Genomic DNA, 26,104 nt, shown 5'->3' on the forward strand with positions numbered 1-26,104 from the left:
CGATCTCCAGGCGCCCTGTCAGCCAGTGAGGAACCTGTCATCCCTTTGCGGTCCAGGAAGACAGACGCTGGAGAGTCGAAGCAGGTTGCTATGGTTACGGGCTGGTGCGAGGGAGGGACAATATGGTGCTGGCGTCGGGCAGTGGGCAGTGAGCATCCGCTTGGCAAAGGTGGCGGGGCCCAACTGCCCGCAGCCTGGGGGAAGCTGTCATCTGAAAGCCACAAGGAGGTGCGGCCGAGGTCCCTGCGCCTGCCCCGCCAGAACCTGTGATCTGCCTGCGGTGATTGCCATCTCCGGGCGCCTACTCCCTGGTGCACAGGCAGGCAGGCACCGCAGATGCCCAGATACACGTGCAGACCTGGCGGCAGCGCGGAGGGATCCCCCGGCGCCGCCAGCTACCGATGGGAAACCCAGGGGCTCGGGCAGGGCGTGGCTGGAGGGTGGGGGTGCCGGTGGGACCAGACCAGAGGGAGTCCCGACCCCTCCCTCCGGCCAGAGCCACCCCCACCTCTGCACCCCCTGCAGCCCAGCCCCCTCCACCCCGAGAGCTGGATTCTCTGAGGGCCTGAACCCAGAGCAGATGGAGGAGGCGCCAGAGTCGAGGAAGCCGGGGCGGGAGGAGCCGCGATTCTGAACCCACTTGCCTCAGAAGCTTCAGGCATTTTTAGACGCTTTCTCTGGGTTAGGTTTGGATTCATGGTATTTTTCTAAGAACTGGTCCATTATACCTACATGTGCAAATTTCCTGCCCAAAGATGTTCCCAGGATCCTCTTCCCGTCTTTGTGAAGCCCAAGGATCTGAAGCTGGGTAACCGCCCACCCCTGCGTGCTGAGGGGTTAGGGACAGGGGGTCCCCTGGGATCCAGGCTCGGGGCCAAAAGCAGAGGGAGTCCCTGGCCGGCTGCCTGAGCGGGTCTGAAGCCACACCTCCTTTGCCATTTCTGATTCTGGCCGTTGCTGAGGCTCTTATGGTATTCTTGTTTCCGATTTCATGGATTTGTGTATTTATTATTCCTTTGCTTCTCAGTTCTTTGGGTTTGTTGCTTTTCTAATTTGGGGGATGTATGCTTAGCTCATCGACTGAGAACCCTCTTTTTTTGACTTTTTTTTCCTTAAGAAAATTGTGGTAAGTTACATGTACATAAAATAGCCATTCTCACCCTTTTCAAGTGTACATTCATACCGTGCAACCGCCACCTCCATCTCCAAATTTTTTCCATCTTCCCAAACTAGGAAAATCCTGTCCCCATGAAACACTAACCCCCAGCCCGTCCCCCAGCCCGGGCACCTGCCCTCCTGCTCTCTCTGGGAACCTAGCGACCTCGTGTGAGTGGAGTCATAGGCTATCAGTCCTGTCGTGTCTAGCTCATTTCACTTAGTCGAAGGTCCTGAAGGGTGGGCCACGCTGTCGTGCGTGTCGGAGCCGCCCTCCTTCCGAAAGCTGGCAGGCGTTTCCTTGTACAAGGGGCACTGGGCCCTTCCCTTCCCGGGGGCGTGGGCTGCGGCGTGGTTTCACTTCTGGCTGATGAGGATGTGCTGCCGTGACCACGGACGGGCAGGTGTCTGGTCAAGGCCCTGCTCTCAGGTCCTTTGGGTCCAAACCCGGACGTGGAACCGCCGGATCGCGTGGTGATTCCGGCTTTGACTGGAGGACCCTCCCCGCCGTCCCCCGGCAGCACCAGTTCGCCGTCCTGCTGTCTTTTTACTGTGCATTTCCTTTAGCTACATGCCACACACTTTCATAGAAACACTTCCATCCTTCCCCGGTTCAAACTGTCTTCTAACTTCCATGGTGGTTTCTTATTTTAATCCCTGAATTAGCTAAAAGTATAAATACCTTAACTTCCAATCATATAGAGATTTTCAAATTTGTCTTTGCATCTAGTTTCCCTGTAGTGTGCTCAGAGGTCTTGTTTTGAGCATCTTAAAGCAGAAAAGCCTACGAGCAACTACGCGGACACGGTGGGGAGGCAAACGGACACGTGGGTCGGGTTTCAGCGAACCTCTCCGTGCTGGAAATAGGCGTCCAGAGGTGCTGGCATGTGGGTAACTGGGTGAGGTCGCAAGGGTGACAATACACAGAAGGGAGTGGGGCACTGCCACCTTAAAGACGGGGGAGGCGAGAAGGAAGCAGCCATGGAGACCAAGATGGGGTGGCCGAGGAGGTGAGAACGGCCGGTGAGGGAGTGACTCAGGGAGGAGGCGGGGACCCCCAGTACCCCATGCTGCTAGCGGATCCAGCAAGGGGCTCAGCCATGTGGGGTCACGGGTGACCTTGACCACAGCGCACCTCACAGGGCTTGCAGGGGCGATGCGTTTCCTAAGACAGGGGTGAATTATACTGCGTGTGTCAGTGAGAATGGTCCCACAGTGAGGAAAGTCACCTGTCCTCAGGCAAGAAGGAGGTTTGCTGGAGCCAAGTGCCAAGTGTGGAGCAAAGGGGCGGGACAGGCACAGGAGCATTGGCACTGAGGCTGGAAAACTTACTCTGGAAGGGCCAGATGAGGAGTATTTTAGGCTTCACAAATCACACAGTTTCTGTAGCGACTCCGACGCTGGAACGTGAAAGCAGAGACAGCGGGTGGGCAAAGACATGCAGTTATTTCCCAGGAAAGCTTTCCTCGCGAGTGAGCAGTGGGAGGCCTGGATCCGGCCCACGGATGGCCTGGGCTGCGCTCTGGCCGAGAGGCCGGGTGAATAAATTCGAGTGGGTGGGCAGAGGGACAGCCGAACAGCCGGGGTGGGTGGGTGGGCGGGCGTGGAGGACAGGTAGTAGCCACTGTCCAGTGTGGGGGGTGACCGCAGAGCCCGTGGTCCAGAAACTGGACTTTGCGATGAGCAATCACTGGAGTTTTAAAAAGTTTTGGCTGACACGGCACGCACACAGAAACGCGCAGTTCTTGGGTATACCGCTTCCCCGAGCCCACCGAGCAGCCAGCAGCCACACCGGAGAGCACTGTCAGAGCATGTGTGTGCACACGCCTATGCTCTTTACACAAAACCACAGTTGCGAAATGCACCCAGAAAGCCGCACTCGGTGACCGTCAGCTGTGCATTCATCTGTTTCAATAAGTTAATGGCCTTTCGAGGGGCTTCCACTTCGGCCTGACGCGAGCAGCGCTGCCGTGGACATGCCGGTTCCTAGCCTCGGGGCCACGCGTATGTGTTTCTGGTGGGCGCACCCCCGGGCAGGGAAATGCTGGGTCACGGGGTGGCATGTGTTGGGCTGCGGGGGACACTGCTAGACAGGTTCCAACGTGGGCGTACAGACGTACGCGCGTGAGGGGCTGGCTGCCCCCTGACCTCGCCGACACTTAGCTTTTCCTATCATTTTGCTGTTTCGCCGTGCCAGCAAATGGACAGGGGTGTCGTGATGGTTTAATGCTCATTGGCCTGACGACTCGTGAGACGGAGCACTTTTCTCCCTGGTTGTTGGCCCCTAGATATGTCCCCGTGTGCCCATTTTCCTCCTCTTCTTGTTGATTTGGATTTGATTGTATCATCTGGCACCAAGTCTTTTATTGAGCACGTGCTTTGCAAATCGTTCCTGTGTCGGTGGCCTTTTGACTTTTTTTAAGGTGCTTTCGAGGAAGAGTTCATAACTTTCGTGGCAGCACCAGCTGTCCATTCCCCCCCTCCCCAGATTAGTGCTTCTCGTGCGTTGCTGACGAAACACACTTGTCTCCCCTGCGTCACAAAGACGTTTGTCTGTGTCCCTCTCAGAAGCTGGCGGTTTTACGTTCACGGCTAAATCTGTAATCCCTGCGGCCTGACCTCTGGGTGGCAGGAGGCAGGGTCACCATGCATTTCCTTCCACGGAGCGTCCAGCGGACCCAGCCCCACACCGAACATGCCGTCCCTTCCCCACTGCACTGCGTGCCACGTGCGTCACTAGCCAGGTGTGTGCACGTCCGTGTGCACGTGTGCATGCGTGTGTGCGGGTCTGTGCCCTTCCAGAGCTTATCACCTTGCCCGCCGGCCAGTTTGTCCTTCTGCCAGTGCCACCCTGTCTTCATCACGGTGGATCCGCATGGGGCTTCACGTCTGGGAGCATAAGCTTCGTTCTCCTTCACCGTCGCCTGCGGACGTTTGGCTCCTCGTTTCCATACGAGCCCGAGAATCAGTTCAGAATCAGTACTGTCTGCAAACACAACTCCTACCGGGATTTGGACCCGGCTTTGGCTGAATCCATGGGTGGATTTAAGGGGGATTGACATCCTCACGTCGAGTCTCCCAACTCCTGCGCGGAGTCTACGCTTCCGTCTACGCTGCGGCTACGTCGACGGAAGCTCGTTCTCCACACAGAGGTCTTGCACCTGCTTCGTCATTACAGCCGCTCCTGGGTGTGGGATGTGCTGGGGGCGGCAACGGTCGTTCTTAAAATGATAATTCCTGAGAAACTGCTGTCTTTTTTTTAATTGTACAGTTGCATTAATTATAATTATCATCAATGCTTTGATGCAGAGGAAATCAGAATCAGTTCTAAGAAGACTTCGCACTCCAAGAATGATGTCAAACGACCCCCTTCATGGTGGATTATGAAGTTATTTACTGTGAGATATACTTCTTCCCAGAGATTACTTGCTTGTGTATCAGTTGTAGATTTTTGGTTTGCAGTTATTCTGAAGTGTTGATATAAGAGTCTATATGTATATGAGATTGTTTTAAGTTGGTGTTCTCTTAACTGCAAGCTCATCTCCAGCGTCCGGAATTTGTACCCACCTCTTCTCATGATTTCTGATTTGGGTGGTATAATTGTGCATGGATGATTTCGTATCTTTACTGTATATATACCTTGACTGGTGCGCCTTGTCATTTGTGGTATTTTTGTTTCCTGTTGCTGCCTTTTCTTTTCTGCCTAGAGAAGTTCCTTTAGTATTTGTTGTAAGGCTGGTTTAGTGTTGCTGAATTCTCTCAACTTTTGCTTATCTGTGAAGGTTTTGATTTCTCCTTCACATCTGAATGAGAGCCTTGCTGGGTAGAGTAATCTTGGTTGGAGGTTTTGTCCTTTCATCACGTTAAGTATATCATGCCACTCCCTTCTGGCCTGCAGAGTTTCTGCTGAAAAATCTGCCGATAACCTTATCAGGGTTCCCTTGTATGTGACTTGTTTCTTTTCCCTAGCCGCTTTCAAGATTTTCTCTTTGTCTTTAACTTTGGTTAGTTTGATTAATATGTGTCTCAGTGTATTCCCCCTTGGGTTTATTTTATATGGTGGTTTATTTTAATCCCTTGTTGTGCTTCCTGGATTTGAGTGAGTGGTTCCTTTCCCATGTGAGGGAAGTTTTCGGCTATTATCTCTTGGAATATTTTTTCTGTCCCCTTCTCTCTCTCTTCTCCTTCTGGCACCCCTATAATATGGATGTTGGTGTGTTTAACATTGTCCCAGAGTTCTCTGAGACTCTCTTCTTTTGTTTTCAATCTTTTTTCTCTTTTCTGTTCTGCATCCATAATTTCCACTAATCTGTCCTCCACCTCACTTATTCGTTCTTCTGCCTCCTGTATTCTGCTGTTAGCTGCTTCTAGTGAATTTTTAATTTCAGTTATTGTATTTTGCACCTCTTCTTGTTTAAGTTTTATATCTTGTATCTCTTTGGTCAGTGTTTTCTGTAAGTTATCCATCTTTGCCTCCAGTTTATTTCCAAAGTCTTGCATCAGCTTCAGAATTGACAGCCTAAATTTCCTAGAGGCTGAGAATCTCCTCATGGCCTAGCTGTTTTTCTGGGTTTTTTCCTTTCTCCCTCATCTGAGTTATGGTTCTCTGTCTTTTCATTTTTATAGGTTTTTGGTGTGGTGACCTTTTTCCAGATAATAGAGTTGTAGCCTCTCTTACTTCTGGTGTCTCCCCCCCTTGTGGCTGAAGTCAGTATGGGGGGCTTGCTGTAGGCTTCCTGATGGGAGGGGCTGATGCCTGCCCACTGGTAGGTGGAGCTGATTCTAATCCCTCTGGTGGGTGGGGCTCAGCCTCTGGATGGGATTAGAGGCGGCTGTGTGCCTGAGGGGTCTTTAGGCAGCCTGTTTAGTAAGGAGGGGGGCTGTGATCCCACCTGGATTGTTGTTTGCCCTGGGGCTTCTCAGCCCTGACTGACTGATGGGTGGGGCCAGATTTTCCCAAAATGGCCATCTCCAGAGAAAGGCAGCTGCTGAATATTCTCGAGAGTTTTGCTTTCAATGAATGTCCTTCCCCCACCACCAGCCACAGTCACCCCTGTTTTCCCAGGATGTCCTCCAGGAACTGCAGTCAGGTTTGACCCAGATTCCTATGGAGACCTCGCTCTGCCCTGGGACCCAGTGCACGTGAAAGTCTGTGTGCGCCTTTTAAGAATGGGGTCTCCGTTTCCCCCAGTCCCATGGAGCTCCTGCGCACAAGCCCCACTGGCCTTGATGCCAGATGCTCCAGGGGCTCTTTCTCCCAATGCCGCATCCCTGCACGTGAGGGTTTGATGTGGGGCTCAGAACTCTCACTCCTGTAGGTGAGTCTCTCTGTGACCCAGTTAGTTTTCAGTCCGTGGAGCTTCCCACCCGGGAGGTACGGGGTTGTTTCCATCGTGAAATCGCCCCTCCTACCTCTTGATGTGGCCTCCTCTTTTTCTTCTGAAGTAGGGTATCTTTTTTAAGGTTTCTGGTCCATTTGGGTGGGGATTGCTCAGCTTTTAGTTGTGAATTTTGTTGTTTTTACGAGAGAAGTTGAGCCCCAGTCCTTCTAGTCTGCCATCTTAATCCTCTCTCCGAAACTGTTCTGTTTGAGGGGCCTCAGTCTCCAGCCTTTCCGCCGCTCCTCCTCCGCGACCCCACGCTTGGGCCACACTCAGAGCATCCCCCCAGCCTGCGAGGGCCACAGCTCGGCTCACAGCTGCCCCCTCCCCATGTCAGCCCGTCTACCCCGCTGCCTCCGCAGCTCCCTGACGTCTTCAGAAGTGCTAGGAGTTCCCGTCGTGGCTCATTGGTTAAAGAATCTGACTGGGAACCAAGAAGTTGCAGGTTCGATCCCTGGACTCACTCATTGGGTTAAGGGTCCAGTGTTGCTGTGGCTGTGGTGTAGGCCGGCAGCTGTAGCTCCAATTAGACCCCTAGCCTGGGTACCTCCATATGCCTCAGGTGTGGCCGTAAAAGAACAAAAGACCAAAAAAAAAAAAAAAAAGTGGGGGAGTTCCTGTCGTGGTGCTGTGGTTAACGAATCCGACTAGGAACCATGAGGTTGTGGGTTCGGTCCCTGCCCTTGCTCAGTGGGTTAATGATCCGGCGTTGCCGTGAGCTGTGGTGTAGGTTGCAGACGCGGCTCGGGTCCTGCGTTGCTGTGGCTCTGGTGTAGGCCAGTGGCTATAGCTCCAATTAGACCCCTAGCCTGGGAACCTTCCATACGCCGTGGGAGCAGCCCAAGAAATGGAAAAAAAAAAAAAAAGACAAAAAGTGGAGCTTCACAGTCTTGCGGCAGGAGTGCTGCTCCCCACACCTCCTGGATCCGAGCCCTCCCCAAGGTCTGGAGGGGTGTTTCCCGAGGGGAGGGAGGAAGGGGGAGGGGAGGACATGGAGGAGGTGCTGCCAGGGGGCCAGGAAGGGGGGCGGGTACAGCCCTGGAGTCACGCCGCCACCTGAGCAGAAAGGAGGGCAGTGTGGTGTCCCGGTCTGCCACTGTCTCTGCCTTAGTGTCCGCATCTGTGCAAGAGTGAGGCAGGTGCCCAGGGGGCTCCCCAGAGCCTGACGGAGGACCCAGCCATGGGACAGCAGCTGGGGGGTTTCAGAGTGTGGGGTGTGACCAAGCCTTGTGTGGATGGAGGCGGAAGACCCTTGGCCCTGACACAGCCAGGGTCGCTGTGCGAATCAGATGGGCCAGGAGCTCCCACTGTGGGTTTGATCCCTGGTCTCGCTTAGTGGGTTAAAGATCCAGCATGCCGTGAGCTGTGGTATAGTTCACCTGCACGGCTCAGACCTGGCATTGCTGTGGCTGTGGTGTAGCCTGGTGGCTGCAGCTCCTGCTTCGACCCTTAGCGTGGGAACTTCCATGTGCCACAGATGTGGCCCTAAAAAGAAAACCAAACGGAAGGGCCACACACCCCTTCCTCGTTCAGGAGCGCCACACCCACGGACCCCAGTCCAGAGATGGGGGCCCGGTGCTTGGGGGGACAGCCGAGGCCTTCAGTTACCTCTCGTGCATCACTGCTCTAACCCCTGTGGCCTCCGTCCCCAGCCCCGCCCAAGCTGGGGACTCACCCCCCTGCCCTTGCCTCCCCTGGTCCCTCCACCTGGACACCTGACCTGGGTCCCCCCTGGCGGCTGGACTCTTATTCATCCTTCAAGGTCCAAGTCAACCGCCACCTCCTCCAGGAAGCCTGTGTGGGGCTCTGGGGACACTGGAGCCAACGAGATGGACAGGATGCTTCTCCGCTGCGCATCCTTGATATGTGTCCTGTTTCAGTCAGTGAGACACACTTCGGACTTGGCGCTGTGGCCTGTGCCTGAGCCTGCTGGGTGCCAAAGCTCCGCGGGGCTGGGGCTGCAGCTGGGCTGGGGACACAGAGGTGAAGGAGACCGTGCCCTCTTCCCCGATTCCTGGAGCAATGCCTGGCCCAGATCGCCCCTTGTTATTGACTCAGAACCAAACTACCTCCCACAAGAAGCCTGACCCCGCCCCGGCGGTGCCGCCCAAGGCCCCAGAGGGCTCAGTAAATGCACAGCAACCTGAACTGGGCAGGGCTGAGGCACAGCATGGCAGGGCCAGGCGTCGCCCGTCACAGAGGCCCTTCCTTCTAAGGAAACGGAGCCTGGCAGGCGGCCCCCAGCCCAGGGCCCTCTCTGCAGCGGGCCGAGCCTCGGAAGGACTGCAAGCCGGAGCACCGCAGCTGCGCTGGGCTGAACGCCCGGTCCTCAGAGCGCCCCATGCGGAAAGGCCAGGGAGGGCCTGAGGGGCCAGGGGGGAGGAGAGGTGGTCGGTTGGTGTGGGCCCCCGGCTGCCCCCGGTCCTCTGCCCTCAGAGAGGAGACTGGAGCCCAGCGCGCCTGCTGAGTCCTGAGCTCGGGCTGCTGGGAAGGTGCTGGCTCCACACCAGCAGCGTCGGCACTGGGGGGTGAGGGTGGGGGGCCAGGTGGGGTCCCAGTCCCAACTCCGCCCCTGTGATTGCACGACCCTGCGCTGCCCTCAGCGGGAGGTAGCAGATAAAAACTGTGCCTGAGAAACCTCCTGAGCTCGCGGTGGGGGGGGGGGGGGCCCACGGCGCGCTGAACCCCGCCTCCCTCCTCCAAGAGCTCCATGGGCACGGCCCTTGCAGCGCCCCTCACAGCCACACGGTGGCACTGTTGCAGCTCCGCCACCCAGACCCAGGCTACAGGCCAGGCCACCCCGACCTTCGGCAGGAGCCCAGCAGCCCCAGACTCCCATGCCCTCACTCACCCCACTCCAGCCAGGAGGGTGCAGTCTGTGTCCTGGTTGAGTTGAGGTCACGTGGGACCCCACTCGCACACGGTGATTTTAAATGGAGCTTCTGGTGCCCTCGCTGGCCTTGGACCCACCCTGGTCCTCCCAGGGGTCTTCCCAACTGGGGCCTGGGCCCAGGGCAGCTGCCTTCCTTCCAGGCAGCACCGGGCTCCTTTTGCAGATCCACGCCCTCTCCCCTGCAGACCTATGCCTGAGCAGCCTGCAGACTCCGGAGGGGCTTCTCGGGGGTCCGATGCTGGTCACAAGCCAGGAGAACCAGTGAGACCTCTCTGTGTGACTCCCACCTGCCCTCCAAGCCTCCTCACACCCCCAGCTAGGCAAACAGAGGGTGGGAATCCCAGAGACCCCCACTTCACCCTCCGAAGATGCGCAGCGCCCAGGTCTCTGGGACTCCCCGCCCCCAATTTTCAAAGATGATAACACAAGGCTCAGGATGGCAGGTGACAGGCACTGGCAGTGGTAGGAAGGACCAGAGCCCAGTTCTCCCAGGGGGGACCCCTTCTCCCCTCCGGGGTGGGAGAGATGGGAGCCCACATGCCCGGGGGTGGGCACTTTCTGCTCCTCGCAGCCACAACGGGGAGGCGCAGTGGGGAAGGAGGGGAGGCTGCCACCCTCCAGGGTCTCACCCACAGAGGGCCCACGCAGGGTGTCACGCGGGGGCGGTGACCCCTTTCTGGTCACAGCACACAGGGGAGGAGAGGCGGGAGGAAGGGACGCCGTCGGGCTCGACCGTGAGTCTGGGGTCTTTGGGGAAACTGATGCCCAGCCCCAGTGTCCACTCTGTCCAGCCGAGACTGCCATGGGGGGACCTTCCAGAAATCAGGGCACTGCCCACTCCCGGAACCAGGCCAAAACGGCTCCCCCGCCCCCGAGCCCGCAGAGCTGCAGGTGGCACCACCCTGGGGCCGGTGGGGGGCTGGGAGGAAGCCGGACCCGGAGGCTGGCGCAGGCCCAGTGCACGCCCTGGCCGGCGGCCCCGCCCCCTGCGGTTGCTTCCTCGGGGCGAGGGGCGGGGCCGGGGCGGGGCCGGGGGCGGGGCCAGCGGGGGGTGGGGGGCGAGGGCGGCCCCGGGGCGCTCCCCGCAGCCCCGCTGCGCCGCCCCCGCCGCGCCCCTCGGCTCCAGCTGGGCCGCGGCCCATCGCAGGCACCGGCCGCAGCTGGAACCCATTACGCCCCCAGCTCCTCTGGGGACCGCTCGGCTAATAAGTGACCCTCTGTAAATGTTAGGAATGAGTCAAGTTTGTGCCGCTGCCGCTTTCCCGTTAGCGGGTGGCGCCGCGGACGCCCGGGGGAGCGGGGAGGGCGGCGGGGCAGAGGCCTTCCTGGCCTAGGAGGAGCGCTTCCTGGACTTGACCGTCCCTCGGGCCTCGGTTTCCCCGTGTGCAGGAAGGGCTTCCGAGCAGACGAGGGCTCAGCCCTTCCAGCTGCCTTTCGTCCGTGGCCTTGGCGCCCCCTCCTTGGCTTGGCCCAGAAGGGGCAGCAGGCACATGCCCCTCTGAGGGGGGGCCGGGTGCCTCCCGCCCAGGGTCAGGCTGAAGGGGCATCTGGGGGAGCTGAGTGAAGGCGCCTCCCCCTGGGGACTCAGATTCAAGGATGAGGAAGGAGGCCCCAGGGGCAGGGGGCTGGGCTCCGGGTGCACCAGGACCAGCGTTCTCACCCCGGGGAGGGTAGTGGGGTTCCGGCCGTGGCATTGCTGGGTGTCTGCCCTCACTGAGGTTCTGTCGGGGAACAGGGCTCACCTGGTGTCTAACCCAGCAGACAGCAAAAGAGGCCAGGCAGGGTCTCAGGAGGCTGAGATTTTTACCAGGGCAGTGGGGGAGGGGGAGCAGGGGGGCACCCAGGGAGCCCTCCATCCCCGCCACCACGGCCTGAGGGTCTCGGCCAGGCGGAGGGGTCGAGGCCTCAGGAGGGTCTTTGTGGGGAGCTGGGCGGATCAGAGGGGGCGAGAACAGGCATGTCGGGGGCGGCACAGTGGTCACTCACCAGGACTGGGCAGGGAGGGAGACCCTGGGAAGAGGAGCCAGAGGGCAGAGGGGAGGGCACATGCTGATGAGCTTAAGAAGTCGGACCTTTGGGGGTGATGGGAGGGCCCTGGTGTGTCACCAGAGAGAGTCCTTGACGTGGACACTCATCTCTGGTACCCCCAGGAAACATCTGGTTGCTTTTTTTTTTTTTTTTTTTTGCTTTTTTAGGGCCACACCCAGGGCATATGGAAGTTCCCAGGCTACGGGTCAAATCGGAGCTACAGCTGCTGGCCTTCACCACAGCCACAGAAACGCGGGACCCAAGCCACGTCTGCAACCTACACCACAGCTCACAGCAATGCCAGATCCTTAACCCACTGATGGAGGCCAGGAATCGAACTCGAATCCTCATGGATGCTAGTTGGATTCGTTTCCGCTGCGCCACGAAGGGAACTCTGGTCTGGTTGCTCTTTAATATTTAATTCATTGCCTTAAAATCGTATCCTGAATGCAGTGGGCAGGTGGCAGCTGTGAACTGTCCCCAAACGCAGCAAGCAGGTGGGCAGCTGTCCTGACTCCTGGGCCGTCTTGCCGCCCTCTCACGTCCAGATGCTTCATGCTGGCACAGAACTGGCTGCCTCAGCCCTGGCAGTCACAGGCCCCTCAATGTCCTCCCACAGCCAGCAGCACCATCAGAGCCGGCACAGAGGCCCTGCCCCGCTCTGGGCTCTGGCGGCCACGCAGGCCCTCCCCTAGCTGTGCCACCCTCATGGAGCAGGGACACTTCACGGCCCGGGCAAACAGCCAGCTCGGGCCCAGGACCCAGGACTTCCTCCCGCTTCCAGGCCCACTCGGACCTCTCCTGTGGCCAGTTGGCTGCTCCATCCGGCTGGGGAGGCAGCAGCGGGCCTGCTATCCTCCCCTGGCCCCTCCTTTGCTTCCTGCCCTGCGGCGCTGGACAGGGGAAAGCCCTGCACAGCAGCCCTTGTCCTAAAGGGACAAGCGTGGGTGGCGCCTCAGTTTTTCTACCAGTTGTAAGCCCCTCCCCTGGGGCTCTGCCCCTGCTGGGTGGGGTTCAGACCCCTGCCTGCCAGCCCCCACTGTGAAAACTGAGACTGCCTGCTCCGTGGGTGGGGGGAAGGGCCCCTCCCCGCCCCCAGAATCCCCGGAGAGGTCCACCAAGACAAGCAGCCCCCGCGGAGAGGGTGGGGTGGTGACCCGGGCTGAGCGTCCGAGCTGGCCCTTCTCTGCTCACCTGCGCTCTGGGCGGGGAGAGCAAGGCTTGTGCCTTGGGTGGCCGCAGCCTTGCCAGGTCCTCCAGGGCCTATGGGAGCCCCTGGTGCCCCCCTGATTCCAGCTGGCTCAGGTGGGGCCCTGGCAGCCCCAGTGTCTCTGAGTGTGTGTTTTTCAGAGACTAGAGGACACCGTCCTGAGCCCCGCCGCCAGCAGAGAAGACCGGACGCTGACCGTGCGCGGGGGAGGCTGGCGGGCCTCACCCACCCCTGTGCCCGCCCGCATCCGTGAGATTGTGGCTGGCAGCCTGGGCGAGGAGCCGCCCCCAGGTGAGGGGGGCCCGTCTTGCTTTTATCTATGCTCCTTGTTCACGAGAGGAATGAAAATCTGAAAGGTTGAGACTCCCTGGAGGCTGACGCTGAGCAGCCCCACGGCCCCTTGCGGGGCACGCTGGGTCCCTGCACCGCGGCCACCCAGCCAGCTGGGCAGCCTGGCCCCGCCTATGCTCCCGACTCCTCCTCTACAGTAAGGGGCTGTCCAGCCTCCTGAAGGAACCGGCCCAGCTGTGTGTGGAGGAAAAGAACCCCTGCCACGTGGTTAGAAAAGCACCTTATCGCACCCTGAGTCAGCAGTTCCTACAGCCCGAGGGGTGGGCAGCCCCACCCCGCCCCTGCTCACTCTAATTGGGGGTTCGCCCTGGGCGCGGGTCTCACTGGGATGAAGTGTGGGTGTATAGATGTCAGCTGATGGGAGAGGAAGCGAGGCCCAGGGCGTGAGGGGTGGTCCCCACACTGGGGTCTCCAGGGTCGAGCCAGGACGTTGAGGAATGCTGGGCAGGCCAGCATGGGGACAGGGTGCGGGGCTGGGGGCTGGCCTGCCCCCGCCACCCGGTAACAGTGCAGCGCCTGCAGGGCTGCGGGAACTGCCGGCCGCCCCGGCCCATGTGCAGGAGGAGAATGAGCTTCTGCAGGAGGAGCTGGACCGGCTGGAGGACCTGCTGGCCCAGGCGGGCGCCGAGCGAGACGAGCTGGCCAGCAGGTACCAAGCGGCCAGCGAGCGGGTGAGTGCGCGCAGGGGCGCAGGGCTGCCGAGGGTGACCCCTGGGACTGCCAGGGAGCCTCAGAACACGGAATGACGGTGGCCAGCCGTGGCACAGCCAAGCCCTGGGCAACAGATGGAGGATTTGAGGCTGGAGAGGGCAGGTGGGAGCAGGACAGGTGCCTGGGGCTCCCCGCTCAGCCTAGGCGTCAACTCGTTTCCTGCCTGCATGAAGCCCTTGGGGCGGCAGGGGCCATTCTGTCACTTTGGACCCAGTGCCTAGCCCAGCGTGAGTGCACGGTGGGCGCTCCGCCCACACCCGCTGTGGCTGCAGGAGGAGGAAGGCAGCAAAGAAGGAACTGACCGGAGTTGGCTGAGGAACACCCCCCCTGCCCCCGCAGAGCCGAGAGACACCTGGCTCCGCCCCCAGATCCCCTCCCCCTATGGCCAGGGGTGGACAGACCCTGGACACACCCTGGACCCCTGGTCCTCTACCCTCAGGGCCCTGGGCAGCTGCAGTGCCTTCCAGGTGCCTGGCAGGTGCAGCAAGGGGCCCCCATGGCGTGTGGGGCTGGGAGGGCCTGCGGGGGTACAGGTGGAGGAGCTGAGGCCGAAAAGTGAGCAAATGGGCTAGGCCAGAGCCTCTGTCCCACGTCCGCCCCTCCAAGACACGGGGGCGCCCGAGGCAGGCCTGGGCTAGGGGGGCCTGGGCGAGGGAACACCTGGCCCACAGAGTGGGCCCCTTGCTCTGTGCGGCAGGACAGGTGAGGAAACGAGGCTCAGCAGAGGCCAGGGCCTCGCTGACCTGTTGGGACAGACCTGACTGGAGCTGGCCCTTCCTCCAGCTCGACCGGGGCCCTGGGCTGGCCCTGTCTTCTGTTGGGTCCCAAGGGCTTCCCAGAACAAGCGGCAGCGTCACCAGCCCCGAAGCGGGGTTCTCTGCCCCGCCCCCAACGGTCGCAGCCATGCTCACCACCGCCCGATGCCCGGGATGCCCGGGGCCCTCCGGGGGCAGCACCGGGGGGGCGGGGTTTCCTCATCCCTGTTGGCCTGGAGCACTTGGGGGAGCCGCCTGCCCTCCCTGGCCTGGGCGGGGGCGGGGGCCTTCCTAGCACAGGGTGGGGAGATGTTGGGAACACGAGGGCCGGCGGGAATAGAAGCCGCAGAAATCCTGCGGCCGGATTAGGAAACCTCGTGAGTCAGTGAGATCTGAGCTACAGGCCTGGCAGCTCTGCACGAGGGCCAGCCCCCCCCAAGTGCCCCCCAGCAGGCAGGGTGGCGTGGCTGTTTCGTGGGCAGCTCCATCCCGGTGGACCCCCAGCCCCCGCCCGGCTCTGCGGCTCCAGCCTGGCCCCTGGCCCCTCCTCTCCAGTCCGACTGATGGCTGAGGGGGGACCCTCACCTCCCCATGCTCAGTCCCAGGCCAGGCCCCAGGTGTGGCCTTCAACTCTGCACGTCTGCCCTCTCGGCCCCCACCAGCCAGCCTGCTGGTCCCCTTCTCGGACCCCCAGACTGTGCCCTGGGTCAGCATCCTGGGCAGGCCTCCCCAGCACCTCCCTCATCCCTCAGAGCCCCGGGGCCCCCCTGCCCAGCCTCCAGCAGGCTGGGGGCCAGGCCTGGCCCAGATGGATGGCTCCCTCCCCACCAGGGCCACCTGGGGCTGCAGGCCCACGTCCTGGGGGTGTGGTCCCCACCGCCCCTGCTGGAGGAAGGCTGTGCAGACGGAGGTTCGAGCCCAGGTGGGAGGGGGACCCACGTTCACTCACTCTCACGCAGGGACCCCAGGCCCGCTCTGCATCTGGGCCGTCCTGACCCCTACGTGGCCATACCAGATCCTGGAGCCCTCCTCAGTCGGCTGCGGGCACTTGGCACAGGGCCAGGGCGTGGATGCCCGCCTGCCTGACCTGCCTCACCAAGACCCCACTGGACACAACCCCAGCCCTTATTCCCGCCCGACCACCTCCCCTACTGGGGAACCCAGAGGAGCCCCTTCACCCATCCCTGGGAGGTGCCATAGCCACCCTGCCCCTGGGCTTGGAAGCGGCCAGCCAGGTGGTCACCGTCTCCCTGCAGCTGCAGGCCCGGCTGGAGACCACGGAGGCCCGGCTGCGGAGGTCGGAGCTGGAGCACAGCATGGACCTGGAGGAGGCCCTGGGCCGGCTGGAGGCTGCCGAGCAGAGGTGAGGCCGGCAGGTGCGGTGGGCAGGGCTGCAGGGGGCTCGGCCAGCACCCCAAGAGGCAGCAGACCCCACTGCGGCTGCTCTTCCCCATTTGCCTGCAGGAGGTGGCTGTGGGCTCGGGGGCGGGACGGGGGGCAGGGTGGGGAGGAGAGCCATCCCCCTGTGGTAACTGCATCCCCGAGGGGTACCGCGAGCCCCGCCCGGCAGGTCCCGGGAAGGGCAGGTCAGCTCTCTGCACTCTGCGGGGAGGACGGTGGAAGGGCTGAGCCCGGGCGCCCTGTCTGCGGACCGGAGGCTGGGCCGTCTGTGGAGTGCTTCTGCCGTCGGTTCACCCTCAGGGACCCTGGAAACGGAAGAAAAGTGATGAGAAGCACTTTGAAACCGGTTTGGGAGGGAGGGAGAGGAGACTTGGTAAACAAGCCAAGGGGCAGAGGAGCAGAGGCCCCCGCGGCCTTGTAGCCCTGCTGCCGGAGGCGCAGGTTCTGGAGGGCTTGGGGTCCCTGACCGCAGCCACACACAGCCCTGCCCTGAGTGGAGAGCGGCCCCCACATCACAGGGGGCCACATCGGGTCACCCACAGGGGGCATGCCTGACTCCCTCTCCCCGCCCTGCTGCATGCATGGCGCCTCCCCTCCAGCCGGGGGACCCTCAGCTGGTGCTCCCAAGCCTGACCCTCCTGCTGGCCTTGGGGTTCGCCTCGGCACCTGGAGTCAGGAGCCGGCCGCGGCTGTGGGGGCAGAGCCGGGAGAGGTGGGATGGGGGGCGGGAGAACAGGTGTGCCAGGGAAGGTGGCACCCAGAGCCTGGCCCCGGGTTGGGAACCCCGGGGGACCCATTGCAGGTGGTCATTGCTGTTTAGGGGCAGTTTGGGGGCTGAACAGTCAAGCTGGGTCGCTGGCCCTGGAGGCTGGGGTGCCCGGGTCACGGAGTACGTCTGTCTGGAGAGGCTACCGCCCGGCTGTGTGCTCTGTTCTTGCCGTCCAGGAGCACTGGCCTCTCCCAGGTGAATAGTCTGCTGCGGGAGCAGCTGGAGCACATGAAGAAGGCCAACGACAGGCTGGCCCAGGAGCTGGCCAGGACCACGGGCAGCGTGCTCCGTCTGCGGGGAGAGCTGGAGCTCAGGGAGGCGCAGCGCTGGACCCAGAGAGAGGTGCCGCCCCGCCCCGCCTGCTTTGGGGACGGTGGCAGGGGTGGGTGGCAGCAGGGCCAGGAGACGGTGAGCTTCAGCTGTGGCTCCTCCTGGGTGCCAGGCCACGGGCCTCCTGCCCCACCCCGCCCCTCTCGGCTTGGCCATGGAAGTCTGCAGAGTGGGGGGGGGCACTGGGTGGAAGACCCCCGCTTTGAGAGAAGGACCCCATGGCCTTGCCCCGTGACAGGGACGGTGCCTCCCCCGCAGGCCCCAGGCTTGGGCAGTAGAACGAGGGCCGAGCCCAGCTCTGGCGTGGCTGCCCTGCTCCTGAGAGGGAGGGTCTCCAGGGCCCTGACTCCTGGTCAGACCTGGGGGGTGGGGGCTGGGCACACCATGGCTCCCGCCCCGGCCAGGCCAGCAGGGGCCTCAGCCGGCAGGTGCGGTGCTCCAGCCTCAGCCTGGCTGGGAGGAACGTGCCGTGTGGACCGTCTCGGGTGGGCACCGGTGGCAAGAGGTCCAGCGTGAGGTGGGGGCCTTAGTCCAGACAGGTCACCCACACCCCTGCCTGTCTACCTCTTCCCCATGAGCCTGTGACCTCTGTGTCAAAGAGGCATTTGTGCCTCTGCTCCGATGGTCCCCAGATGTCCCTGTGGGCCCGCGGGCAGGATTTCTCCTGGGAAGGGGCAGAAGCCAAGGCCGAGGTGCCCCGCGCGCCCGGGCCTCGGCTGACCCTGCACAGACCCTCAGGCAAGCCCACCCTGCCCTTCCCACACGGACCTGGCAGAGAGGGAGGCCTGAGCCCGCTGTGCGGACGGACGGGCCCTCCGGCTGCAGCCACCCCGGGATGGGGCCTGGGGGTCAGACAAGCTGAGCGAGGTGTCAGGACAGAGCGCGCTGCCTTCACCGTCACTGGCGCATTTGTCATCACGGGGTGGCCGCCAACGGCCGGGCTCCCGCGTGGGGCAGGGGAGACGCTGCAGACACACCACGCCTGCCCCACGGCCCCTAGTGACCACCGTGTGTGGAAACGAATACCCTGGAGACCGCGTCGGGTCCAGCTCGGCACTGGCTTATCAAGGGTCTTTGCTCCTCTCCTGTCTTGGAACCCCTCATCGTAGGCCGCCGTTTCTCTCGGCCCCTTGAAGACACCCTTCCTCTGTCCCCTGGCTGCCCGGCCACCGCCCGGCGAGGAGTGAGCTGCCCAGCCCACGGAGCCCCACTGCGCTCTGGGGGGGGTCCCGGTCTTCTCCCTCTGGCCGCTCTGAGCTCTGCGGGCTCTAAGATGGGCCAGGGGGCAGGCATCCCCGTCTCTCCTGCTGAGGATTCATCGGGGTTCTTTATTCGCGGTTTTTGGAAAGTCCATCAGCTCCGCGCGCCCGACCCAGGCCTGTGCCCCCTCCCACGCTTCTCAGCCCCCGGGCCTCCCTTCTCTCCTCGTCCTGGTCTACATTTCGGATCATTTTCTCACGCCTACCCTGCTGGTCGTCAGTTTTCTCTTCAAGTCTTCAGTCTCTGAGAAACCTGCCTACTTGGCTTAAATTCTAAATATTGCATTTTTCATTTTTAAGAATCCTGATTTTTATTCTGAGTATTTTCCTGGTGTCATACTCTTAACTCGTATTTGCAAGCCTCGTGTGTATTTGTCAATGCATATTAAAAAAGGTATTTTGTCGTCTTTGATAGTCTGCTCTCTGCAGTTCTTCAAGTCTCTTGTTTCTGCTAGGTCTTTTTTTTTTTTTTGTCTTTTTGCCATTTCTTGGGCCGCTCCCGCGGCATATGGAGGTTCCCAGGCTAGGGCTCGAATCGGAGCTGTGGCCGCCAGCCTACGCCAGAGCCACAGCAACGCGGGATCCGAGCCGCGTCTGCGACCTACACCACAGCTCACGGCAACGCCGGATCGTTAACCCACTGAGCAAGGGCAGGGACCGAACCCGCCACCTCACGGTTCCTCGTCGGGTTCGTTAACCACTGCGCCACGACGGGAACTCCTCTGCTAGGTCTTGATCATGGTGCTGTGCTTCCCTGTGTCCTTGGTGGTTTTTCTAAAAACTGTTTTCGGCTGAGCACCCCCTTTGCTGTGGGATTCTGAAAGTTCTGTGAGGCCCGCCGTGCGTGTGTATGTTCTGGAAAGGATTTTCACTGGCTGCTGACAGAAGCCATGGCCCTTGGTCAGGACAGGACGGGCCTCTGCGCTCCTCGCCCCCAGGAAGCGAGTCTGGTCCCTGCTCTTTGACGATCACCATGGGCGGGGGACAAGTACGCAGCAGCCTCCGGCTCCAGGCACGAAGGGGCGTCCCCGACAGAAGGTCCACAGCAGAGCGTTCCTGGGCTGGGCAGGGGCCCTCAGGCGTGGGGCCAGGGAGGGGAGCAGCACGGGCTTCACGAAGGAAGAGTGGGTGCGTGGGTCCTGAGCCCGAGGCCTAGAAGGATGCGGCAGTCCTTAGGAGCAGCTTTGAAGGACGGCGGGAGGGACCGTGGAGACGCTGGGGAGCACGGGGGTGTCGACGAGCCCTCTGGGGATCCCGGGAGGTCAGGAGGACCCAGCCCGGTGCAAGGCCGGGAAGGCGGCCTGGAGACTCAGAACCTTCTGGGCGTCGGCTTAGCTCCCTGCAAGGCTGGCCCCGCGACCGCCGGGCTCCATCTCCTTCCCCAGCCCGTCCCTGCCCACAGTCCAACAGCCTAATTCACTCCGCCTGGCCTTGGGGTGGCTCCCACCCCATCCCCACCTCTGTGAGCTCAAAGGCAGAGGCTTCTATTGCCTGGCACCTCCAAGAGCCAACCCCACCTCCGGATGTCTTCGGGGCCGTCGAAGAGTAGGACCTGGGGGAGAAGACAGGCCTGTTTCCTGGTGTTTGCCCCACTCCCCAGCGGGAGGCCGGGGGCTGAGTGCTGCCCCTGTGCCTGCAGGGACAGGGGTCGAGGGGTCCTGGGTCTGGGCAGGTTCTCCTGGGAGGGGCACAGAGCCCTGCCCGCGGGGGTGGTTTGCATTATTTGGACTAAGTCATAGGATGTGGGCTGAAGGAAGGTAGGTGACGCTGCTCTGCTCCACCCCCCGCCTGCTGCCCGCCTGGTGCTGGGGGGCTGTGGGGAGGGCGATGGGGGTCCAGGGCTCCCTGCCCCCTCCCCCCCCGGACCTGGCCTCCGCCTGCAGTGGACGTGAGCCTCTCGCTTTCAGATGCGGCGTGCTGGCTTGGGGGAGCCCCAGGGGGTCCTCTTGCGGAGACAGGTCACTGCACTCCGGGGACACCTGGCTGAGCTACGCGCAGCCACCGAGAAGTAAGTGCCAGCCACCTGCCCGCCCAGAGCCAGATGGGGGCTCCGGGAGGGCGGGGCTCCAGGCTCCCATGGGGACGGCTCGAGCCCTACCTGGACTTTGTTTTGGGTGGCCGATGGAGTGGTGGAGCCAGCAGGGGAGGTGGGCAGTGGGGCAGGTGGACGAAGGATGGGGCGATGGGCAGGGGTGCAGGGGGGAGACGGGAGGGCGGGCCTGTTAGAGACCCACTCAGGGAGGGGCAGGTGTACATGCATGGAGCTTCGGGGCCCCTCCGGTCCTTGCCAGACGCCTCGCACAGCCTGTCCTGTCTGGCCCGGCCCCCCCCCCGCCCACACCCCAGCTGTTTCGTGGGGACCGTCGCTGCCACAGTCTCCCTCCTGAGACCGGCTGGGCGGTGGACTGTGTGGGCGTGTGACCAGACCCTGCGGCTTGGAGGCTCCAGACCCACAGCTCAGCAGGGGCGCTGCTCTTGTCGCCCAGGGATTTGGCGGACATGCGAGCGGAGGCCGCCAGGTCGGCCCACCGCCTGCACACGGCCTGCCTGAACCTTGGCTCTAACCTGCGGCTGACGGCCAGCAGCACGGCCGGTGCCCTGGAGCAGCAGCTGCGGGACAAGGTGCGGGAGATGCTGCAGCTGCAGGGCCGCTGGGACGCGGAGAAGGTGGCCCTCCAGGCCAGGTGGGTGCAGGAGGCGGGGAAAACGAGCCCCGCGCCCAGCTAGTCGGCCTGGAAGCTGCAGGCTGGGACCTCACTCGCGTGCAGCTTCCTCCCAATGGCACCCCCATCCTGACCCCAGGGCGCGTCCCCAGTGCCCAGCACGGTTCCTAGGCACCATCCCGAAGGCCGGGGCTGGGGGCGGGGGCAGCATTAGTGCCCGTGACTGTGCGTGTTCCGTGAACGCTGCCCCGGACACACTTGAGCTGCTCCCAGAGGTGGAATGATCAAGCTGGAAGCACATTGCTCCAGGGCCAGGCGCTGCTTCAAGGGAAACTGTTTAAGAAGCTGAAGCAGGTGGAAGGGCAGGGGGCCACTCCCCGCAAGCCTGGGGGCTCTGGATGCAGACTCTCGCATGGGGCTTAGAAGTCGCGTGAGGGCAGCTTCTGCAGGAGGCGAGCAGCAGCTCCCGGTAAAGAGCTGACACTGCCACAGGGCGGCTCCCGGGACATGGGGTTCATGAGGTCACGCGTGCCCTGCCCAGAGCCAGCCCACACTGCCCTCGGGCCTGCTGAGTCCAGCACACCCCAGCCAGCCCCGGAGGAGCACAGGGTGGGGCAGCAAGGGGTCTTTGAGAAGAAAGTGGCTCCTGGGAAGGACAGACAAGCGTCATCACGCTGGCGGAGGAGCGCAGCCAGAGAGGCCCAGAAACAGGCTCTTCGAGGACCGGGCAGGGCCTGGGGAAGCCACCGCGGGGCTGGAGAGCTGAGTCGGGATCAGGATGGGGCCTTGAATGCGGCACTTGGGCTCGGCATTTTACTCCGAGACAACGGGAGCCATTGAAGGTTCTAGAGCAGGAGAGCAGGGTCTGACCAGACTGGGGACTGAGGCCCACGCAGACAGAGGTGGCCAGTGTCAGCAGGGAGGCTGCATCGCAGGAGGGTCCAATGGAGCCAGGGCATTCCAGCGCCCACGGATGTCCTGAGCTCTGTTTTCGGTGCCGAAGACCCTGCCCGACTCCCAACTTCTCCCTAGACTCTCAGAGCAGACGCTGCTGGTGCAGAAGCTCACAGAGCAAAATGCCAACAAGGACCGAAGCATCTCTTCCCTCAGGACAGATGTGCAGAAACTGGTGCGTGGGGCTGGGAGACGGCAGCGTGCCGTGGGGGCACCTGGGCCCGCAGGAGGCGGGGGCCCTGGGGGCCTGGGGGCCGAGGCCGAAGCCCGACAGGACACAAAGGTGCAGGCCCGCCTCCTTCCCACGTGGAGTGTCGGGTGGGCTGCAGGGTCCTAATGGTTCCAGCTGGCCATGGGACTTGGACGGACCCGTTTGCCCTGGGCCTTGGTCTCTCCCCTCCGCCCCTGCCTCTCTGCGCCCTGAAGGGGGCCAGGCAGATGCGGGCACCTGGAGCTGGGGTGCAGCGGAAGTGCTGAAGGCCATCTGAGGGCGCGCTGTGCCCCCCGCGACTGTGTCCCACCCGGGGCCTGCTCCCCGGCCACCCTGGACCCCACACTGCCAGCTTGCAGGCGGCCTTTGGGAGGCAGTGATAGCAGGAGGTGGTCAGTGGCCGCAGAGGCAATGCTGCACCCCTTCCCCCTGGGAGCAAAGCCACAAAGGCTGCCGGGCTGCCAGGCTGCCAAGGGCAGTTACAGGGCCTGCCCCTGAACCCCACAGCAAGGGGGTCTCGGTCTTAAGGGCATCCTATCTCATGGAGTTGGGGGCTCTGGCTGGCTTCTGTGGTCACAGGCCTGGCTGGGCCATGGGGCTCAGGCGGCACCCCCGCTCTCGGGCAGGAGATGCGTCTGCAGCTGGAGTCCTCCGAGGCGACAGCGGCCGGGCTCCAGGAGCGGATGTCAGAGAGCCAGCGGGAGCTGCGGGCCTTGCGGAGGCTCCTGCGGGAGCAGGCCCGGGAGCACCAGGCCCTCCTGGGCAGGCTGGAGGCGCAGAGCCAGGAAGCACAGCGCTGCCGGGTGTCCAGCGAGCTCCTGGGACGGTGAGGCTGGGGTGGGGGGGTGCCCCTCCATCAGGCCTTCCAGCAGGAGCGAGGGTGGTCTCCCAGACAGAAACTGCTCCCGGCCAGGCCGCCTCCCCTCGCCCCCCACCCGGGCCACACTGAGCACACCTGCTTTCCCTCGTCTGGGCCCCCCTGGGCTGTGTCTCCCCAGGACTCCCTTTCCCAAAGCCCCACCCTCAGCTGCATCCCAGGCGCCCCTCCTGGACGCAGGCAGCGCTTTCTCCCACCTGCCCCTGGCTGCCAGGACTCCTCCAGGGGTCCCACCCAGCCTTCACAGGTGGTCCGTAAAGCCCCAACCCCCTCCCTCGGGGCGGCCCTGCACACACCCCTTGCCCATCCTGCAGACCTGGTACCCACGATGCCGTCCACTGTGAGGCTGTCTGGGTGCTTCTGTGCATCTTACGGCCCTGGGGGGGCGTGGCGTGTGGAAGGGGACCCCCCCCCAGGAGATTCCTGAGTGGGAGGTCTTGGGGCTTCCCAAATCCACACGCTGGGCATGGGACATGGGGCATGGGGGCGTGGGGGCAGGGGGCAATGGACAGGAGCAGGCAGTGGGGCAGGGGGCACGGGTCATGGGGCGGGGAGTGGGCTGGCGGCCCAGGAATTTCTCCTGCGGGGGGAGCTGTGCAGGGGGGGACAGGACAGACTCCGTGCTCCCCCCTCACCCCCTGGACTACGGGCCCCTCAGGGCTGCCCCTTCCCTGCGTGGCCTGGCATCCCTCAGTCCTGGGATGGAAGGTCTGAGGAAAAATCCGTCCCAGCCCTGCCCTTGAAAGGCGCACAGGAGCCGGGCAGAGCTGGAGCTGAGGGGCTTCAGCCTGGCACAGGGGCTCAGGAGCCATGGGGCCCTGGAGGATGTGAATGAGGCGGGGGGGGGGGGGCTTCCTGGGGGAGGGACAGCGCAAAGCGGGAGGGGCCACTGGGGGCCCCAGGGGCTCTTAGCTGGGCCATGACTGTCAAGCCTAGTCTGGCTGCAGCGTCCTGGGCATAGGTGGGCAGGTGGCCCCTCCATACAGGGGCCGAGGGGCTGGATCCAAAAGGCATTTGGGAAGGGGGGCCTCGGGACTCTGTGTCAGGACACATCCATGGGGGGGACCCCTGAAAGTTCAATTCCGGGTGATGGGTGACCTGAGGGAAGACTTGGGTGGGTCAGCTCTGAGCACAGCTGTGCACCAGGAGCTGGCCCTCGAAGCTCGGCCATCAAGGGAGGTAAGCTGTGCAAGACGTGGCTCTGCAGGACTCTCTCTGGGGTCCCCCCCCCCGCAATGGCTTCTGCAGGACGGGTCTAGCTTAGCCTACAGGTGCAGAGGGCCAAGCGCGGGGCATACCTGGGGTGGGGGCGTGGCAAGGCCCTCCAGGGCTCTAGGGGCTCCTGCGGGGCTGCCAGGAGCTGGGCAGAGCCCACTGGTGGCCACCCCACCTGGACAGGCCAGCCTGAGCTCAAGCGGCTGGATCTTCTCACCCGTTCCCACGCGTCCCGAGACCCTGCCCAGCCCACCCTCCTGGCACTGAGGCCAGTGCTCCATTGACTACACCCAGTGAGACCCCTGGTTCCCCTCCCCTGCTGCACATCCGGGGCCCCCATTGTCCGCCTCCCCTGCTCCCAGAGAGAAGGCAGCTCTGCAGGAGGCAGTGGAGGAGCTGAGAGGGAAGGTGGACATTTCGGGCCAGGAGAGGCAGAGGCTGGAGGCCAGGAACGCAGAGCTGCAGAGAAGCCTCCTGCAGTGGGCGGAGCAGAAGCAGGAGCTGGCGCAGTCGGGCGAGCGGGGCCGCAGGGAGCTGGAGGCCAGGTGGGCTGCGCAGAGGGCGGTCTCGTGCCCTCTCACGAGGGCTCCCTTCTCCAGTCTCATCTTGGGGGCGGGGGTGCCTAGTGAGACAGCAGCCCCCACCCCGCCGGCTGACATGCCCACCGCCAGCCCACACCCTCCCTTGGAGGGAGCTGCAGGTGCTCACCCTGCCTGCTGGGTCCTGTGAGGTGGCCCCCACCTTGCCCTGGGGTGACCTCGTGCCCTCTGGTTTCCGGGTCTCAGTCAAGGGCGCCTGGAGCAGCTGGAAGAGAAGGTCTCAGGGCTCAAGAAGGAGTTGGTGTCAGCCCAGGAGACGCTGAGCACAGCGCAGCTGCAGAGGGACCTCCTGGAGAGCGAGCGGGAGGGGCTGCGCAGCGCCCTGGCCCGGGTACATTCCTGCTCCTCCTGCTCCTCCCTCCCTCCGGCTGCGGCTGCGGGGCCCCGCTCCCGCCCCTTGCCTCTGGCCTCTCCTGCCTGGGCCCTCGGGCCATCCCCGGGGGCCCCAGACTCACCCAGGGCTTCCTCCGTTCCTGGCCTGTGGGCACCCTCCCCCCCACTGCCAAGCGCTGGCCACACCTGCTCCTCGGTGCGCCCCTCCCTCGGCCATCCTGTCACCTCTCCTGGCCTCACCTTAGGTCCCCAGAGGCCTCACCACTGTGGGGCTCCTTCTTCCACCCCCCAGCTCCGGCTGGCACACCTCCACAGCATGGGGCTCACCTGGGGAGCTCTGCCTGGAGAGCGCTCTGCCCATGACTCTGAAAGTCCCTCCCTGGCTTTGCTGCTAGGGTAACCTCTGCCCTCCCTCCCGACCCAGGCTGAGTCCAGCAAGGCTGACCTGGAGCTGCTGGTGACCCGGCTCAAGGCGGAGGGGGTGGAACAGAGGGACTCCCTGGCCAAGATGGCTGGCCTGATGGAGGGGCTGGCTCAGGACAAAGGCTCCCTGAACCACCTGGTCCTGCAGGTGAGACGAGGGCCCAGGAGGACCTTGCCCTGAGCCTCCCTCCCCCAGACGGCCTGGGAGGCTGGCCCCAGCCCCGGGGTCTGGATCTCAGGCCCCTCCTGGACGTCGGGGCTGAGGGGACATGACGCCTCCCCGCCCCCCTTGGCGGCAGCTGGAGCAGGAGCAGGATGAGCTGCGGGAGCAGCAGAAGGTGCTGGAGCGGGAGCGGGCGGGCGCCCGGGAGCAGCTGGCACGGGCGGAGCAGCAGCTGGAGCTGGTGCGGGCCGAGCGGCGGGGCCTGCAGCAGGCCTGCGGGCACCTGGAGGAGCGGCTAGAGCGGCTGGAGGGGCAGGCCACCCGGCTACAGCGAGAGCGGGTGCAGCTGCAGGAGCAGGTGGGCCAGGTGAGGGCTCCCAGTCCCCCCGGGCAGGGCCCCTGCCTTGGGGGCAAACAGACGGG

At 63.1% G+C, this 26,104-nt stretch overlaps 1 protein-coding gene across 2 annotated transcripts in view; it reads left to right on the top strand.

Moving 5' to 3' along the window:
• The window catches only part of CROCC2 (ciliary rootlet coiled-coil, rootletin family member 2), a 71,065-nt gene that overhangs the window by 5,147 nt on the left and 39,814 nt on the right, over positions 1–26,104 (top strand). For both annotated transcript variants that reach the window (XM_047773985.1, XM_047773986.1), the window contains exons 2-13: positions 12,808–12,958; positions 13,541–13,689; positions 15,741–15,847; positions 16,831–16,996; positions 20,151–20,251; positions 20,730–20,927; positions 21,939–22,035; positions 22,698–22,897; positions 24,526–24,708; positions 24,949–25,093; positions 25,520–25,666; positions 25,818–26,048. In XM_047773985.1, the coding sequence (XP_047629941.1) occupies positions 12,808–12,958; positions 13,541–13,689; positions 15,741–15,847; positions 16,831–16,996; positions 20,151–20,251; positions 20,730–20,927; positions 21,939–22,035; positions 22,698–22,897; positions 24,526–24,708; positions 24,949–25,093; positions 25,520–25,666; positions 25,818–26,048 (1,875 nt within the window). The remainder of the gene's footprint in view (positions 1–12,807; positions 12,959–13,540; positions 13,690–15,740; positions 15,848–16,830; positions 16,997–20,150; positions 20,252–20,729; positions 20,928–21,938; positions 22,036–22,697; positions 22,898–24,525; positions 24,709–24,948; positions 25,094–25,519; positions 25,667–25,817; positions 26,049–26,104) is intronic.

Source organism: Phacochoerus africanus, chromosome 3 (genome assembly GCF_016906955.1).
Source record: "Phacochoerus africanus isolate WHEZ1 chromosome 3, ROS_Pafr_v1, whole genome shotgun sequence".
In the NCBI taxonomy this organism is placed as follows: domain Eukaryota; kingdom Metazoa; phylum Chordata; class Mammalia; order Artiodactyla; family Suidae; genus Phacochoerus; species Phacochoerus africanus.